Source organism: Engystomops pustulosus, chromosome 1 (assembly GCF_040894005.1).
Source record: "Engystomops pustulosus chromosome 1, aEngPut4.maternal, whole genome shotgun sequence".
NCBI lineage: Eukaryota > Metazoa > Chordata > Amphibia > Anura > Leptodactylidae > Engystomops > Engystomops pustulosus.
In genome coordinates this window covers 104,147,545-104,167,968 of record NC_092411.1, presented here as the reverse complement: position 1 = coordinate 104,167,968, position 20,424 = coordinate 104,147,545, and the positions used below count along the sequence as shown (strand labels likewise).

The following is a 20,424-nucleotide window of genomic DNA, read 5'->3' as shown; positions in this document are numbered from 1 at the left end:
CAGGAAATCCACAGTAAGAGGAGGGTGAAGGACATGGTGCCGCAGTAAGAGGAGGATGGAGGACAGAAGGGCCACAGTAAGAGGGGGGTGGAGGACAAAGGGGCCACAGTAAGAGTAGGATGGAGGACAGGAAAGCCACAGTAAGAGGAGGATGGAGGACAGGAAAGCCACAGTAAGAGGAGGGTGAAGGACAGGGGGCCATTATTCTGAATGCCTGTTGTGCACCCAAATGGTGCTGCATCTCATGGCGTGCATAAAGATAAATACAAGATCCCAACACGTGAAAGGCTCTGCAGACATTTTGTACCTAGATACAGTTCATGTGTCTGGAATGTAGTGGAGTGTTCTTGAGTTATTGCTTCCAGTGACAATGATGCATTCCATGGACATTCCAAGGAAACAGATTATACTTATCTTAAGAGTTCAAATATTTTGAAAGGGAGATGATTTTTCAATAAAGGGAATGTTTTTGAACATTACATCATAGCATACATGAGACTAAAGAGTACTCTGTGTAATTATTCAGACAGTTCCATTGGATGTAAAAACAATAGGGTTCAAGTAATTTTGATCATGGAATACTTTATTGAATTCATTTTTTTGTCTTACGCTTGCTGGATCCTTTAAAGTTGATTTATACCATTTACACACAGATTTGTACCTTGGTGCACGCCCCCATACATTTTGTGGTTCGTATACAGCAATTTTTAGTATTTATATAAAAATTTTTAAGGCAATTTTTACACTAGTTATTCAAGGTGACAATGCACACTACCTGTTACTATTTGTTCTACTATGTTGGTGTCTTGTGGTAACTTCTGATATTTTTACAAAGAGTAGCATACTTTACAACTATTATTTATACATTTATATGCAATTTTTGCAGTGAGCAGATATGGTACCTAATGGGGAGTCACCTTTTTAACTCCTGGAATTATCCTATTGTACCACCAGTGTTTTATAAAGCCGAGTTGGTTAGATTTTGGTTATATTGTGATTGCACCCAGTAAGATGGTTATATTTTTATATTCCTTTATTCTTGTGTGTCTTGTTGTATTAGTTATCTAATCTAGAAGGCAATACTTGGACAGAGCATGGACAATAGTCCAGTAGAACTCATATAATTGTTAATAACGCACTTCACTTTCTGCCCTCGCCCTGTGACCTCAACTTTAATAGGTCAAAAACTTTTTAACCTAGTTTACATTGGTGAGATACATATATTAACCATGAATAGATATCTCAGAGAAAATAGCTTCTTTCTAACTTTAGGACTCATTCAGAAGGGCATGTCCCTTGCATGTCCACAAAAAATGTGGATGCATGATTCAATGCATCCATTTTCAATCAGTATTTTATCTGCAATGGATTGGTTTCTAATCTACTTGTTGCCCTGCCCAGTTGGTTGTGTCATAATTTTTTTTTTTTTGCGGATCCATTAACTTCTTTTTTAGGTCCATGGTCTGCATGTGAGAAAAAAAATAGTGCATGCTGTCATTTTTTCTCACGGTCTGCACATCTTTAGAAAAAAAAGGGCATTTAAACAGACCCATAGAAATCAATGGATCTGTATTCCATCCACACAAAACCTATTAAGAAAATTAGACTTCCAGGGGATCACCATTCTCATATATTGTATGCTGCCAATACAATGGTTTGCAAGGGTTTACTATGCAGACAGATATTCTTGAAGGGTATATTTACAGTACACCATCATATTGCAATTTTGCTTTGCCTGTAGAAAGATGTAATTTGATAGATTAGCAGTAGACATTATAAAAGGTGGTAGTTTATATCGGACCTCCTGTTCTCCAATGTATAATGTCCATACACCCAGGTACATCCCACAAGAAATACACTTCTTAAACCTCACATCATTTCAGTCGCCAACTTTATCTGATAAGGTTGTGGGGAAAAAAAATGAAATAAAATCTCCAACGCAGAGATGAAAGAAAACATTTATTGAATCCATGTCAATACTTCTCTGTAATATCTACAAGCCAACACTGAACTGACTTTATTCAAGAATGAACACAATGTACAAAAAGTATGCTTTGTTATAAAAATATGTCAATTATTTACTTCTTATTCTCTTGATCAAAGAATGTGAAAATATTTTTTGATAAACCTGCTCTTGAGACAGATTGCTAGTAGGATGATAAAAAGCATGGCGAGTAATCCTGGCACAGTCTGATGCCTTCCACAGAACAGTGTGTAACACCACACAATACTGAATGTATTATAACAGTTTAATAGGCTTTTGGATGTGTCACAACAGCATAGCCATTTTGGTTGGGCGAGGTCCATGACCTGGAGACAACAGATGTCTGAATCCCACCACTGCTTGTTCATAAGGAACTTTGATCCAGCGGGTGCATTGCAAGAAATTCACATTATTCATTCCCCCCTCTGATAAGCCATCTGTTGTAACACGTTATAGTCATACTAGATATAATACAGAACAGTGTGGCTTCATGGATCTCGACAGGCATTCAGTCACACTTACATTTACATCCCATTTAATCAATACTATGTTTGAGGTGGTTCTGAAAAATAGCCTGACAAGATCGTCATGCTACCTTCAACACACAATCGCTTACATGATCTGAACACAGGACCAAACAACATGTATATCTGTAAACAGTGCAATATCAAAATATCTATTTTTTTACAGAGTGTAGAAGACATACACGTTTTGGAACCTGAGCAAAAGACATTTTACAGACGCGGTCAATAGTCACCCTGTATATTACAAGCCTTTTAACCTGTTCCTATGCCCTGCAGCACAGAGCAGCAGTCTACAATCTTATAGTCTGTAAGAAATTAAAATGGGATTAGACTGTCTCAAAGGAGGACTCTTAAAAAGGCAATATAAAAGAGGAAAATGTCAACTATACGATCACTGGGATCAAGATCTTGAAGATCCCTCAATCAGGTCCAATGACATCATTTCTGATTTTGCTTAATATCAGGATAAGACATCCATAAATTAACTCCTATTTTTCTCCCAGGGTTAAGCCGTCAGCAGGTTCATTGACATTTACAGACTGCTCTTGTTGTGTCCCTAGCTTTATATTCCCATATGAGCAAAATGACAATGTGACTGTTAGTATTGCCATCAGGAAAGTAAGAAAAGCTACTCTGGCTCATGGAAAGCAAAACTGCCAGGGCTTGGGAGGTAGATTATACATCACATTTGGAGTTTACCACTGTTGGCTTTTACCATTGCCTTTTCAAAAACTCTACTTTGAAGATCTCCAGCTATGCTTTTTATTCTTTAAAAGGAGATCCGTCCGAACCAACTGTTTTCGAGGTATCCCTGCCAGATTTGGTAACAAACCTCTCTAGAAAAAGGGCAATTCCACTCAGTTATGTGTTATACATGAATGTAATAAAATCAGCATAGAAACACCCTTCACCATTGTCACGCTCACTCTCCAATCCAGATCTCCAGAGTCATTGCTTGGAGGCAAAACTCAAACATGAAGGAGAGGGGATCTGCAATAAAGTCAATTGCCAGTGTGCATGGTGACAAACATAGGGTTTCTACGGGAAGCCACAACCACTGGGGCTTGGGGCCACTGAAAAAAATGGCAAAGCAAGAAGCAAAGGACGCTACCAGAAAAGACACACAAGATCTTGAGAAGATCAGTGCCGTCAACTTCCTTAAAAAGGATGGTGGCAGATGTTACTGATGTACCACCATGCTGTGCGTTTACCAAAGTTTACTAGTTTTGTACAATTAAGGACTGGAGTGGGTGGGGTATCCAAACAGATTTAGTTTCACTGGTTTATGAGTGGTAAATGGCTTATGACCCAACTCTACCTACATTTGGCCATTCAATGTAAAACTCAAAACCAAGTGAAAAAGCCCTTTGAATGGATCATTTTACCATCCCTGGCAGGAATCACTGACATCTCTGTCTCCTGTGGGTGATTAAACCTTTAAGAATATAACTTGGAATGATGAAATATATGAATATTTTCCAATTATAAATCTAGAAGTTCTTTTATATTCTCCTTTTTTAGAATTCTACATTTGAAAATAATAATCTTCTTCCATCTATAGCGGTTTGTGCCATTATGTAGTTTTGATTACAATGCTGGAAGAGTGCAATGTTAATATTGAAAAGCTCAGCATAAGTTTCCATGGCTAATGGATTATATTGAGAACAATACTAGATTTCCTAAGTGTGTGACTTAAATCAGAGTTCTTCAAACCAGCCATACAACGAGAGAGTTTTGCTCCTGGTGGCATTTTCTTGCCTGTACACATATTATGGGATTATTGCAGGTAGTCTGACATGCACTATTGGCCACCTGACTTTAAGCAGGTAAATGAGTAAGATAGCAGGAATGGCGATTCTAAGATTTCTTTAGAATAGACAAAAGCACCAACACAACACTTTATAGGTTACTACACTGGTTTACAATCTTGAGGTCAGATCTTCCAAATAAATATAGTGAACATTTACAACAGAATTCCTTATGAATGGAAGCTTTTTTATTATTACTTATTATTATTATTATCATCATCATCCTTAGCAGATCAGATTGGGGTAGACCTAAAGTGATATAGCCATACTAGGAGTCTTTACACATTTACTTCTGTTGCTTTAGGAGGGCATTTTGGCAGATACAAGTAGCATCATCTTCAGCAACAGGTAGTTTCCCATTTCTAGGCCCAGCATAGGGCCACTGTACAAAGTAACATTACATAGCATGCAAGTCATCTATTTCACTGACAGTCCAAATTTCAATAAGCATTGTGCTTGGCGGTCCCAGGCCTTCTCAATATCCAGGAATGAAGGCCGGCATCCAGCAATTATTATCTAAAAGGAAAAAAAAAACCCTCCAAAAATACAAAAAAAAAAAAAAAGGAGTGAAAAATGTGTAGATCTGCAAATTAAAATGGTGTCAAAGATGCTGTTGCTATCAATTTTGGCATGGGCGTCTTGTGCCCTTTTGCGCTTGGTAAGACCATCGGCACAGGTCATCATCTTTTCATGTGGGAGTACAAATGCATCTTCTTGCACACAATGAAGAACACAGAAAGCAGTCACTGATGCAAAATGAGGGTGGTAAAAACAAAAAGGAAGGACAGGTTAAGAACCATCCAGAAGACCCTAGAAAGAGAAAAAACAAATAGGTTAGAAATGGAACCTGAATGTTGCTGGTATGTGTTTATTGACAATACCCTAATGTTATATGTACTGACCAGGTAATACTATGGTTATCCTGCTTTTGTATCTACAAGCTGCATCTGGACATTCGCAGACATGTTGCCACCATAGCCGCCCTTTGACTGCATTTGGTTTTGGATAGAACTCACCTAAAACATAAAAAAAGGAATACAAATATAGGTTATTTTTCTAAATTGTACCCAGTACAGTGACAAATACAATGGAAGGTTAAAGGACTTGTCCAACTATACTGAAACATAAGTAACCACTGTAACCAGTGGCCATGTGGTCACATGAACAGAAATGATATGTCATCTTTGTTTTAAAGGGGTTGTCTGGTGGCTCAAAAACAGGGCTGGTTTTGTCCAATAACAGCTCCACTCCTGACCATGGGTTTTATGCGGTATTGTAACTAAACTCCATTCATTTCTATACATCTGAGCTGCAATATCAGCACAAACCATGGTCAGTTGTGAATAGGTTTTTGAAGATTCAGCCATGGTTTTTCAACCTCTGGACAACCCCTTTGAATATTGACTATATTGAAAAACTTAAACAATTCCTTAAAACCTCAGACACACAAGAGAGTTCTGGCTTCTGCACCAATTCATTGACTTTGTACCTTAAATTGTGATCGAGAAAGTACAGTACAATAGCAGACACTACAGATTCTTTGCTGAAAACTTTGGTTCACATTTATGAATGCGTTTAGGCCAGTTTTGTACAATTAAAATATAAAATTTGAAAAGTCTCAAATGAACACATACCAAATGCAAACTAACTATTGCAGCATTTCTACTGGATTTCATAGGATGGAAGAAAAGTGTTAGACTGCTGAGTGCTGTACTCCACCATCACCATGTCCTTGAAGACACTGCTGCAGCAGTGTGAACATTGCTTGTCTCAAAAGGGGGACACTGGGACATTATAACATAGAGATTTGCAAATGAGCATTTTCAGAAAGTAGTACTTACAGAATTCATTCCGCTAAATACATCCCCTGATCCTACATGTGCAGTATGAACAAAGTTTGTAGGTTCTCCTATCATGCTTCTGTCGATACGCCGCCTTCTTTTCTGTAATAAAAAGAGGGGGGAGAAGAGCAATGTTAGATTTTAGCTTGGTTACATGCGGCATAAGCATAATATATGACGGTCTATAAAAACTAACCATTTAAAGTCCCAAATAGTGTGGGATAAACAGATCTAGAGGACTTTGTGACCACATAACACAATTGGTAATTGTGACAACTTTGGCAAAGTAGGGCGCCATAGTATAAAACTGTGGCCAGCATGTAGTCTTTAATGAGAATTACTTCTGCATAGGGCACCTCAATTCTGGAGCCAGTTTAATAGATGCTTTCCACAGTGTTCAATTTGAGGATTAGTTTGGGACACAGGCAGATCCCGGGTTACGTTCAAGATAGGTTCTGCATGTTTGTTCTTAAGTTGAATTTGTATGCAAGTCGGAACGGTATATTTTATAAATTGTAACCCCAATCAATTTTTTTTTGTGTATGTGACAATTGGCTTTTAAAAATGTTGGATTGTCATAAGAACCAGGATTAACACTAAAGCTTAATTGCAGATACCTCTGATAACTGTTATAGCTGTTTATTTTTACCTGGAACTAAAGTACAGTAAATTACCAATATCCAGAGGTCCGTTTGTAACTAGGGGTCGTCGGTAAGTCGGGTGTTCTTAAGTAGGGGTCTGCCTGTACTAATTTAGAAATGGGTACACACCAACAGCCTATTGAGTTTCACCAATACTGTCATACATGACCCACAATGTGTACACACTAGATAGGAAGCAAGAAAGGAATAAGGATGTCCTGTTACATAAGATTATATACTAACTTGTCTCATGGTAGTAGTAAACAGCTGCATAATGCACGATAACAGGACCTGGCTGTAACTTATTGTATATGGCACAAGGGGGGCATTTATTAAGAGACAGTGGTTTGGGGCATCTCTTGGCCATTATATCGGATTCTCAAAAGGGCTATTCACATATCGCAGCTTTGAGGAAGTATTCCTGGCCTTTAACTCCTTTCTATACTCCTCTAAAGTATCCCCTTGTCAGGAACAGTTAGACTCTGTCCCTTTACAGACTTTAGGAGCAGGGCAGGTGGCTTCTCTAGATGCACCCATAACAGAAGATGAGTTGGAGTTATCTCCAGCTGCCATATATTAAGTCCCCTGGCATAGATGGATTTCCTGTTGAGTTGTTCAAGGTCCTTAAAGAGCCACTACTTCCATGCCTGTGTACCAAATAGAATGAAGCCCTAGAAAGGTAGCTTACTGGAATCCACGAGAGAGGCTGTAATAGTTATAATCCCTATGACGGGGAAGGACCCATTACTTGTGGACCCATTGACGGTCAACAACGTTTCCAGCAAAAGCATTGGCCATCTGATTTTCCAACGCAAGTGCAGTTATTATCCACCCAGATCAGGGAGGATTTTTGCCAAATATGTCCACTCAGATAAACATCAGATGCCTTTTTCTAAATATCCAACTCTCTAAACACCAGCTGCCAAATGCTGCGATCATATCTTTTAATGCAGCCAAAGCATTCGATAGTGTGGAATGGAATTATCTTTGGGCTGTAATAACTAGGTTGGGGTTTGCTCCTCAGTTTATAGCTTGGGTCCAATTTGCTCTATTCACATCCAACAGTTAGATTACAAGTCAACTCACAACTTTAGTCTGCATTTCTCCCTGTACAGAAGGACACGGCAGGGATGCATGCTGTCGCCCTTACTTTTTGCAATGGCTGTGGAATCTCTAGCCACCACGTTGTGAAGTTCTACTGAAGTTAGGAGTTTCAGTATAGGTGTTTGGAGGAGTAAGTTACACTGTATGCAGACAATCTCCTCCTTTTTATAGATGATTGGGAAAGTTCTCTTCTTGCTGCAGTGACCAGAATTATATCCTCTGGGGAGTTGTCTGGACGACTGATTAACTGGACAAAATCGGTTATTCTTCTGTTATCACTACAAGCCTGTCCACGACTGACAACAAACAGTGGTCTGGCCTTGGTATCCACTTTCAAATACCTGGGGATTGTGATAGCTGTAGTTGAGGAGTCTGATTTTCTTAATGTGCAGTGGTTACTGGCAAGATCCCAGGTTAAGATTAAGGAATGGTGTAAACTCCCCTTGACTATAATTGGTTGGGTCAACCTTCTAAAAATGATCCCTATCATCCCGGTATGGATACCAATTAAACTGTTCCATAAATTAATTTGTATGTTAATAAATCTTATATGGAGAAAGTGAATCCCTGAGTCTCAGCTTCAACACAAGAGAGGTTTTGGGGACTCTTCTATTCGATCATCCTCTTCTGCTCCTTTGTCCAATTCAGCATACAAAACATTAGGCCATAATGTATGCAGTGGACATCTAGAGGCATTACTGATTTAATTCACATATTGGACGGGGCATCTCTGAAGTAGTTTGACCAATTACGGGAAGAGTTTTCTTTATCCCACTCATGCTTCAATCAGTTTCTGCAGATCCACCACACAATATCCACTCAAAACCGAGCTAACCGGGTTGAGAAAGCTGCTAGTAACTTGGTATTGGAAATGGTGGCGATAATAAGAGAATCATCTCTTTGCACTATGGATACTTATTAGACTCCCACTTTAAAAATTTCCGCTGACAGTAAACCCTAAATGGGAAGAGGAACTGAGAAGTATCTCAAATCATCAGGGGAAGGATGTACTAGGATGTACCTAAAGCTTCCGCTAGTGAGGCGCATCGTGTCTCTAATCTATACCTAATTAACAGAGTAAACTACACTTCCACTAGGTTATTTAAAATGGGGTATAGAGCGGATGACACATGCCCAAGATGTCAGCAAACAAGAGCCAGTTGGATTAATTTGATGTGGAATTTCCCCCGGTTAAAGAACAAAATTGGCAGTAGGTGCTGGAGCTCATTCCTTCTATATATCACACTGATGTACCCTGTTCAGGGATTATATGAATTCTTAGATATGTTTCTGAACTTCGTGTGTTTCGGTTTTGTAAGTTGTTTTGTATTGGTTTTAAACTAGATACTTTTTTTTTTTAATCCGATATTTTTGTAAGAGTTGGCTTACCGACTCCACAGCCCTGCGTGCAAGTAACAACAGCCTAGGGACTTTCCACTATGATGCAAGGACTCCTGTGCCAAGCACTTGATCCGTGAAGTCCGACCAGCACGTGGCCCATAGTTCAACAACTGTGCATGGTCATTGTGTGCAGTCTGCCTTAACCAGAGGCATGGCCACAGCTGCTGGCGCACCCCTTTTTTTGTCTCCATCATGCCTGGTGCCACATCTTTAGGGCTTATTCACATGCCCGTCTGCGGTTTGCAGCCGCATGTACGTCCCCATAGACAGCAATAGTGGCACAGCGCAAAAAGATAGATCCGGGCCACACACCGCAAAAAGATAGAGCATGCTCTATCTTTCGGCGTGTGTGCAGCCCGGATGGAGGGAGTAGGGGCCACCTCCTCCTCCACTCCAGCACATGGCGGTATGACCGCACCGGCATACCGAGTGTGAATGTACCCTGTGACTGACATCCCCCATAGCAAATAAAAGGGCATATGAGCAGACACGGCCACCACACTGGAGCACTAAGGAGTTTGTATCAAAAAGCTGCAGAATTTCTTTGGTTCTGACAGGCCATTGAAAAGTATAAAAGGTATGTCTGGAAAGCTTATAAAGGGGCAGTATAGTGAACCCTTATTGGCCCACCAGATGCAGCATCATCTCACTCTGCCATTTCCATAACTTCTATTCACTACTAGGAGAGTTATGGAAAAAAATAACAAAAACAGAGAACAGCCTTGTTTGGCCATTTTCACAAATCTGACCCCCTCAGTGTGGTGGATACAAATGGCTCGGACAGGAATAGCCCTTTTACTATTCGCAGGGGCAGCAGCTCCGTCTAGTTGTGCACAGTTTGTCTGGGCATCAGATAGATGTCAGAAAGTAAGGGACATGTCACAGGGCATATTTAGCGCAATACCTATAGGACTAGACAAACCGGTTCCCCGCCTTTTGACTAGTTAAGGTAAATTTGCATATACTGAACGAAGTTTAATGAGGGGCACCAAAAGGAAGGCAGTAACCCCACCATTACCCATTTCAGTCTGCATTATTATTTGCTCCAACTTTCCTATCTTTTGATGGCATATGATTCATACCACCACAAAGGACACCACAATTAAATCTGAAAAACTCCACTATAAATCAAAAGAGTCTACCAGGGTCATTACAGATACAACACTGCGTTCCCCCATTTATCATGCTATAGCACTGGTTTATGCTATCAAAGTCTATGGTTGCTGTATCCGATTACTGGGAAATTTGCAGGACTAAAAAATAATATAAATTTTTTGGACTTGTGAATCAAGCTATAGAGAAAAGAACATTAGAAGGGTCAGACATCGTATGGGTCAGATATGTAAACAATGACTTGCTACATACCTTCCATGTTTTTGTAATTACAGAAGCCTAAAGTTCACTTTATAGGTAGTGTCCAACATCTTAAGCAGACTTACATTTCCAGAGGAAGTAAGCCAGGCCTTTTAAGTATGACTAATAAACATATGTAAATCTAATGTTCTGCATGAAATACAATATCTCCCACTAGGCCTGGAGACATCCATACTGAATAGCTTAGGGACAGTGACACTTCATACCAAAGCTTTAGTATTATTCTGCAATAAATAATCAACACAAAAATGAAGATTAGTATTAAGCTATATGGTGTTCTTGATAAAGGAGTTGGCCACTTTAGCAAACATTTTTTTGTAATGTGTGTGTAAGTGTGAGGGAAGGGGCATGATATAAGGTAACTTACCAATATACATTTCTTAAATGTTTTGCACTGCTTTCTTGATATGTTAAGTAAAGCCCCTGGTACAGAAATGCTTTTTACCACATCAGCCAAATTTTCCTGTCCATAAAATGGCCACAGAAGGAGGGTCATGTGATCATAACTGTCCATGACCAACAACCTTAATCCCTTACCAACATGCGGCATATCTGTACGTCACACGTGGGTCGTGGGCTGCATACTGCCAAGGGCCATGAGGCTGCGGTAAAGCACATCTCAAAATATTTTTAACACAGCAGAGGAGAATCTCGGGCAAGATGTCCGCTTCTGTAACCATGAACAAAAGAGGATTTCTAAAAGGCTAACTCCTAGAGACCCCATTCTAATGCAGGGGTAGGGAACCTGTGGCTCTTTTGATGGCTGCATCTTGCTTGCATTCTTTGCGCGACCCAGGCACTGCCGCTGTTTTGGAGTTTATGTCGGGGTCACAGAGAGGAGTGGAGGCAGACTCCTCTCTATGACGCAGATGCCATTGCCTAAAGAGCGGCGGCGACTGGATGATAGAGAAGAGTGCAGGAGCGATGAGGAGCTAGCTGCATGGAGCACAGGGTTTTGCTGCTTATCTACTGGGGGGCATGTGCATATTGTATGAAATTTTTAAATGTGTGGCATCATTGGCCAAAAAGGTTCCGGACCCCTGGTCTAATGTGTATGCTAAACGGGGGCTTGTGTGTCAAGGCACTGGTGTAACATTTACCAGTGGGTTCTGAAGGAGACCACCTATTTCTATTTCCAATAGTATAACTGGAGGACAGTAGACAAAATAAAATAAGACAACAACAGCCTCTGGGTAACACAGAATCAGCACCAACAGCCGGCTATAACAAACATGCCCTCAGAAATTATTCTAAAAGCCTGGAATCACACATCTGAATTCAGAGACTGCTTTTTAAAGCCCAATCCAGAAGAAGGCAGAATATAAAATGAATGACACCACTCTTATCTCACTGAATGTGCGTTTCCAGTCTTAAAGTGGGTAAGATGTATCAATATGTCTATGCTCTAATTCTGGTTCATTTGCACCTGAAATGCCACGTGCCAAATATTAGACCATTTTAGGCAGTTTTCCAGACTTTAAAAAAAAAAAAAAAGGGATGACCCGGCACCAGAAAATCCTAACATTAAACGGAATTCTGACCAACTCACAGCTGGTGTAAAGTACGCTCCACAGTCAAACTACTGTAGATACATCATCCAGCGTGATAAATCTAGCGCAGAATAAAGTTGTGGAGTCTGACTCTGCACTTCTACACACCAATCTTGCAACCAAATGGTGTACAACAGTTATCTCCCCACACCCAAAGTGCACAATTTACAGACTTTCCTTTGTTTTGTCTAAAGGATTTTTTTTTTTTCAAAGATCATAGAGCTCTGCATTTGTGTAATACTTTTGCATAATTTGGGGATTTCAATTCTTCCACAAAGAATTAAAGAGTTTAGGAGATTTCTGCAAATGGAAAAAAGACATGATCTTATAATAATGTCTGTAATATTTCCATTTCGTATTAAAGCAAATCTACCACCAGGATCAAAAATTGTAAACCGAACACACGGACATACTGATGTGTGCCCTCTGGCAGGATCCACTCTTCTTTAAGCTTCTTATGCCTTTCTTATCGTTTTTTTTTTTTTTTAAAGGGGCTTTACAAATTATACAAATGAGTCTGAGGGACTCCAGGTTCCATTATCACCGCCTGGAGCCTGGAGCACCTTAGGCTCATTTGTAGAATGTTGAAATCCTTTTTTGTTAAAAGCAGGTCATAAGAAGCTAAAAGAACAGCTTATCTTGGTATACCAGCACATCAGTGGGTTTGGTTTACAATCCCCATACCTTACATGGGAAAAGGGGTAAAGCGTTACACTTATTGGATATTATAGTCTCTTGAGAAACACTTGTATACACGATTTACACCCAGAGCTATGTAAATACTAGGTACATCTAGCACCCAGTTCAGTATCAGTCAATGTCAAAATTACAGGTTATAGCCTAGAGTCTCTAAAATGACCAAGCATGAAATATCCGTAAAACTGATATTGGCTATAATTCAAAGCAACAGAGTTTGTAGTAGGATGAGGCCTTGAAAATCTGCCAGAAGGAGAGCGGACGGCAGACTTGTAAATGTTCCCAAGTATTTAATAAAATAACAGCTTTTGGCGTTTTTACTATATCTGTTGGCATGTAACATTGCAGCGCTGATACTTAAAGGAAACTTACTGAAAGGAGCCCGTTGTGTATGAACAGATTGATAGTTTTTCAATTCTGTTACTTTTCATTTCAGAGCCAACGCCTAAACACAACATCCTCTTCCTTTGTAATACAGTCCTGGTCTAAGCCGCTAACCCCACCATCCCTCCAGCCTAGCCAATGGAGACAAGTATATATACAGTGCCTCAGGTTATGAATTAATGAAATAGCTACTAGGGATATATCAGACTTTGATGCCAGGTAGAAAATGGTGACTGGGAGCTACTTACTGGGTGCTGCATTGATCAGGGCTTTTACTAATGCTCCCAGTGCAGGTTATCACACACAATACCTGCCAGCAAAGGCAAAGAGGGCATTCGGGAATTGTCTGACAATCCCAGTTGAGAAGATCACAACACAGAAATACATGGCAGAGTATAATTGGTGTAGGTGTGCTAGAGGAGGGATCTATACCTACCATGGATGTGTATACACAACCATGGGAAAAGATGGAACGACGCTGTCAACTTTAGGCTGCAATTAACAGTCCAAGGGAGTAATCCAAAATATTATTGTAGACGCATGCCGGGCATAGATGCACTTGATCATGGATTTAATGTACGTGATGAATGTCTCCGATGTCTGAAACGCATCTTCAATAAATTATATTCTGCATTACTCCCTCGGATTGTAGACTGAAACCTATATCTATCTATCTATACATACATACATACTTGACGAAAGTCCACACAGCACACACAACTAAGCACAGCAGTGGGTGCACACCTAATAGGGCCAGGTTCAGGTCTTCAATAATATGAAATAGAAAAAAGGCAGCACTCCAAATAAATCCAGTGAAAAAGTTTCGGCGCTACAAGCCGCTGGATTGAAAGGCTCATGGAGAATCGAAACGTTGCTGTACTACAGGCGGTCCCCTACATAAGGACACCCGACTTACAGACAACCCATAGTTACAGACAGACCCCTCTGACCTCTGGTGAAGCTTTCTGAATGCTTTGCTATAGTCCCAGACTGCAATAATCAGCTGTAAAATGTCTGTTATGAAGCTTTATTGATAATCCTTGGTCCCATTACAGCAAAAAATGTTTAAACTCCAATTGTCACTGGGGCCAAAAAATTTTTTTGGCTGGATCTACAATTATAAAATATACAGTTTCGACTTGCATACAAATTCAACTTAAGAACAAACCTCCGGACGCTATCTTGTACGTAACCCGGGGACTGCCTGTATATGCTATGGAATAAAGAGGACCACTAGCTTTTTCAGCAAATTTATTTGGAGTGCTGCCTTTTTTCTATTTCACATATCTCTCTATATATTATTATATATTATACACACATATGTATATACATATATTATATATATACACACACACCGTATTTTTTGGGCTATAAGGCGCACATAAAATCTTTTGATTTTCTCAGAAATCAAAGGTGCGCCTTATAGTCCAGTGCGCGTTATATATGAACCATACTCACAGACAACAGCTGCCTTGAACTGTGCACAGGGCGTTTTAGCAGGCATCTATTGATGGTGCGCCTTATAGTCCGAAAAATACGGTACCCTGATATTTTTTTTTCACTTGAAATTTTGCAGTGCAACCATTCTTTTTTTTATCTGTTTATTGTGGATCCATGTCAAAGCTCTGGGATTTTGCACCCAAGTTACATTAACAATACAAGTGCTGCTCCTTTCCATATATATTATATATAATATATATATTTATATATACATTATATATATATACACACACACACACACACACATATATATATACATACATAACACATTTTTTGCCAGTCAACAATGCAAAATACATGGTGCTTCTTCCCAAATTCAAACATTTGGGAGAAGCTCATCCCTTCTGCATTTCAATTGCGTTCCTAAATACAGTAAAAAGTAACATGTGAACATGGCCTTACTGATATTTACATATACATTTTAAAATATATGTAACAATTTCAATTTCCTTAAAAAAGGTATTCCATAATTTATATTCACATAGTCATTAAATATAAGAAAATAAGCAATTAGTTGTTATTTAAAATTTTTCTTACTGTTCTTTAAAAAATGTTGTGGACATACATTATGGTGGAGAATTTAAATGCTACTTGCCCTTTAATCAGTCCATCGATCTTGTCCCTGTGGATGAGACACGGGGCAGAAGATGGCCGCTGGTCACATCACATGTCCTGCACCTACCTGGGCAGGTCATGTGGTCACCACTATGTTTGTCTGTAGTGGATTGGTTGCAATGCATTGGGATTATATCCAATCCTTAAGGGCAATTATAAGTACAAGATAAAAACCAAGTGTCCAGCAAACAGCATCATTTTACTCTCAAGTGTGGTTAGAAAGCCAAGAACCTCACTGGTGTTAATGCTCTCCCTATTTGCATCATTAAATACTACTTATCACCCACAGCATGAAGTGCTGTGTTACTGGTGTCTGTAAGTTTCCATCAGCTTTATGCCTACTGCCTGAGGTTCACCTATTGGACTCTTAATGACACCAGTCAGGCACATACAAAAATGTGCTCATCGGATGTTCTTTCGTATGTTAAAAAACATAAAATGGGCCGGCAAACGTAATGTGAGAAAAGGAGATGTGTTGTTGACCTTGTACAGAGGTGCTTCCTCCTACAGAGGTTTTCCTATAAGAGACCATGATCATAACCACTGCTGCCAAAGATAAGAGGATACACTTCAGCACAAGAGTTACAGTTACCATATGACACTGTTTTTCCAAGATTAATTGCACAATATAATGAACAATGCATTGCCAGACCGCTATCACATGGAAGCCTTCAACCACAATGGTGGATGCTTTAGTTCCTCCAGCTGTATGATACTGGTAGGAAACTCACTACAAACAGATAGTAGTAACAACTTACAAAATCTAAAAGAATTCTAAGACGCACAATTCTCCAACTTCATCCTGTAAAATAGGTATATGGCAATTTTTCTATGGTAATTCTAGTAATAAAAAGTGGAAAGTACTTACAGGCTGCGGTTGTTCTGCAATACAGCAGTTGAAACACAACCAGAATTCACTCATTGCTAAAAGTCCAAAAAGTTATAGTGCCTACAAAATGGTGACAGTCACGCTCCACAACCAAGTGGAAAGAGGTGAAGTCCGGAAGGTCAATATCCAACACAATGTCAAGTTCTCAACAAAGCCGTATCCTCAGAGAGTTTCGCCTGCATTGAGGAGAGTACACGGGTCTCGTGTAGATGGAAACCTGAGAAAAACATAAAAAAAAACACGTCAAACTTTACACAAATAAATGTACAAAACCTGTGCAATAGCATGTGCACACATATAACAAGCTCCTGTGTTCTGCTCAGCTACTATTGACAGCAATAATAGCTAGAACCCTTGAAGAAATGATGAATTAGGGAAGGTGTTCCCAACCATTGAGCCCCTTGAATAACATTGAGCAAAAATAAAGTCATTAGGGTCAAAACTCTATATCATACTAGGGCAGTGATGGGCAACCTTTTGAGCATGGTGTGTCAAAATTCGCCAAAAAACCGAGCATAACTCGGGTGGTGTGTCACCTTGACAAAAAAAACATAATTTTGTGATATTTATAGTTTAAATAACACATATGTATAATTATTTAACTTCTAGGGTACTTTAATCCTAGGTTGTCTGATTCATCCTACCATGTACTGCCATACTACATCTATTTATTACAATGTGCTGGACAATCTCTCAGCCTCCCGGCTACTGCACCTGGCCGTGTAGGAGCCGAGGATGAAATGTAACTCTCCGGCGGCCGCGTGTCACTGAAAATGGCTATGCGTGTCAGCACTGACACGCGTGTCATAGGTTGGCCATCACTGTACTAGGGTTATAAATGCATGTAAATTTGTTATACCTTCAATGGACCTTTTAACTTTTAATGCCCGGTGTGGCGTAACATCACCTGACATATCTAAAAATTTCACAACCTCAACATAAGGGTCTAGGAGACTTCCTAATATTTAATCTGAAGTGCTATAAACTCAAATTGCAAATGGGGTAGTGACCACAAGATTTCAGCTATATTTTTACCAAGTCCAGCTTCCCAGCGAATAATACGCACAATGTATTCTCGATGCTGCCACCACATTAATGCAGGATTTTTCGATACATATGCATGTGGCACCGGTACAGTCCAGCTATAAAAGAGCTTCAGTGACCTGACCTAACCTCAGTGCTGTAGCCAAATTCTCAGGTTTCAATAACCAAATATGCTATGATATACAAACGTTGAAATCAATTGTTTCCAATGAGGCATCATCCTTAATTCTGCCACTTGTAATTCCTTACTGGGCAAAAGTTAATAATAACATTAACCCATTACATTCCGGTTAATGTTATTATTCCTGTATGTCCCCTGCACCCGTCTGTGGAATCGGACCTGTGTGCTGGTCAGATCACACAGACCTAACACATTTCACTGTACGGTAGTCCTAGCATGATACAGAAATATGATGCAGACTCACAGTTACAATTAAATTGGATTAGTTAATAATTCACAATAATTCCATAGTTATGATCCATGCCACATTAGTTAATTAAAATCATTTCATTTACAAGGTTCAGGTTTTTGTGCAGGTCATATCTATATATAAACTGTAGATTAATGTTCAGCAAATGCCAAGTCACATTACACAACTGCGTGCCACCCATGCTCCTCATCAGTAAGTGGCAGACTTGTATGATAAAGTAATACCCTGACAGCTAGAACAGTGCAGAAGAGAAAGTGTGAGCAGAGGCTGCACACCAACTACAGGTTTGTAGATTACGATGTGGTCCGTGCCAGGCGCCATGATTTCTGAACAGAACGTAATGACACTAGAGAATGTAAAATTTTATGTATGAGCATATAGAAATGCATGTGTGCCAAATACCACATAGTACAAATAGCTGAAATATTACATTTAGTAGAAGTAGCTTACTGTGGAACTTCAAGACTGCATATGGAAGGCTTAATTTTGAAGAAAATATTAAAGTGGTTGTACCAAGTATACAAGTTATCCCCAATTCATCAGATTTGGATTGAAATTGGTGAGGGACCAAATGCTGGAAACCCCTACTGAACACGAGAACAGGATCCTAGCTATGCTGCAAGCAGGAGTTCCCTTCTAAAGATCAGTAGAGGTCTCAGTAGCAGGGATAACTTGCCAAATTGGTACAGCCACTTTACATATAGCATTTATTTCAACTAATCTGCAATGTTTAAACCCTGTCTGCAGAGAAATCATAAACCCCTCCCATTTATCTCTGTCCTAAATCCTGAGAACCAGTGAGTACCATTTAACCCCATACATCAGTGGTGGCGAACCTATGGCACGGGTGCCAGAGGCGGCACTCAGAGCCCTTTCTGTGGGCACCCGGGTCATCACCCAAGCACACCAGACAGGATTTAAAGAATCTTCCTGCAGTTCCAAGCAACTTATATGACTGAAAGCAGCATCTTTTATCTAAGTGATACTTACTTTGCTACTTGGGTATGTAGGAAGAGGGAGAATGAGCCCTTCTGCTGGCCCCAAAATTCTGTGTACAGAGGGACACTGGAAAGAAGCTAAATGATGCAAATTTTCCATCTTGTCTACAGGAGGTCAATATGATCAAACGTTGTTGAAGAACAGGGAGCAATAAGTTACTGCTTTAATATTTGGTTGGCACCTCGCAATAAATAGGGGGGGTTTGTTTTGCAGTTTGGGCACTCGGCCACTAAAAGGTTCGCCATCACTGCCCTACATACAGAAACTTCTCTCTACACATATTGGGGGGAGATGTATCAAACTGTGGATGCCCAAAATTTGCACCTGAAATGCAGTACGTCAAATTTATTTTTATAGAAAGTGTTCTGACAGTTTTCTGACTCATCTGAGAAAGAGGCAATCGTTGGTAACTGAGGGGCATGACCAGACAGAAAATAACCTGTGCATAAGAAAATTAAAATATTGTGGTGCAGCACACTAGACCAACTAAAAGGATATAGTGCACCACATTAATCATCCGGCATCAGACACTGATCTGTTGCAGCACAGAACAGTCCAGTTCTACTCTGCACTGCTCTAAATACCAACACATCAATAGATCTCCCCCATTGATACAGGGAATGCAATCAATCACCATGGTGCTAAAAATCTGGGGCAAATCTGCTATCATTCTCTCCTGAACTGACATTTTGTTATGCCATTTAGACCGTAGATTCTTCTATTAAGTAGACAAAAGAATTCTCATGCATTTATGCGAAACATAAGAGCAAATTGATTGTTTTCCTCTTAAAGTCACACTATTTAATTTCTCACTAGTGACAGCTGCTAAAAACAAACAGCGGGTATGTACAGTGTGAACTGAGCACACAACACACCCAAGGTTCACCCATTACTGGGTATTAAAGAACTACATAATTCCCCAGACCTAGGTAATCAGAAACTGTTTCATTATTTCAAATATCAAAAATAAAGAGTAAGTTACAGTGTGAAACCTGTAAAAACAGATCTGAGGATTAGCTTTGTGGTGGAAATCCCACACAGAAAGAAAAATGTATGCACTATTGAGAAGGTGAAGAGAAAAGTACTTTCCAGTCATCTGCATAAGTTTCAATTGAAATGACCTCACAGGTGGGATACAGATTTATGGGAAAAGATTCTATATTTTTCCCCCATCAGAACCATATACCAATCTCCCTGCTCTATAACATGCAGCCTGTGACAGATCCTCTTAAAGGGGTATTCCAGGAATATGAACGTCTGAAACAATAACTCATAAACTCAATGTCATTAATCAAAAAATGGAGCTTAAACAGATTGATTTTATGTCTTTATGATTTTAAGTCCCATGATCCTTTAGTTCTCAGTAACTCCTCCTCCCTCTTATGCTCTGCTCCCAGTGATGATCTGACAGACTGTCCTGCACTGTTACCATAGTAATGATGCGTACCTGCCATCACTGAGATGATGTCTCACCACAATAATGATTCAAAGAAACTGGCATTGAGTAGGTACCGTGGTGACCACGGACGTGCAGCAACCAAGCCAAGAGACAAAATAGAAAAAAAGTGCAGAAGACTCAAGTGAAATCTTTTGGATAAGGGAGATAGACACTTAGGGAGAGACTCTCACCTGGTGCATT

At 39.7% G+C, this 20,424-nt stretch overlaps 1 protein-coding gene across 1 annotated transcript in view; it reads right to left on the bottom strand.

The window, feature by feature from the left end:
• Window positions 1–1,946: 1,946 nt before the first annotated feature.
• The window catches only part of CDC42SE2 (CDC42 small effector 2), a 58,077-nt gene continuing 39,599 nt past the window's right edge, over window positions 1,947–20,424 (bottom strand). The window contains exons 2-5 of the mRNA XM_072150755.1: window positions 16,291–16,528; window positions 6,158–6,259; window positions 5,219–5,332; window positions 1,947–5,126 (exon numbers count right to left, since the gene is read on the bottom strand). Coding sequence (XP_072006856.1) covers window positions 5,234–5,332; window positions 6,158–6,259; window positions 16,291–16,344 — 255 coding nt within the window. The 5' untranslated portion in view covers window positions 16,345–16,528 and the 3' untranslated portion in view covers window positions 1,947–5,126; window positions 5,219–5,233. The remainder of the gene's footprint in view (window positions 5,127–5,218; window positions 5,333–6,157; window positions 6,260–16,290; window positions 16,529–20,424) is intronic.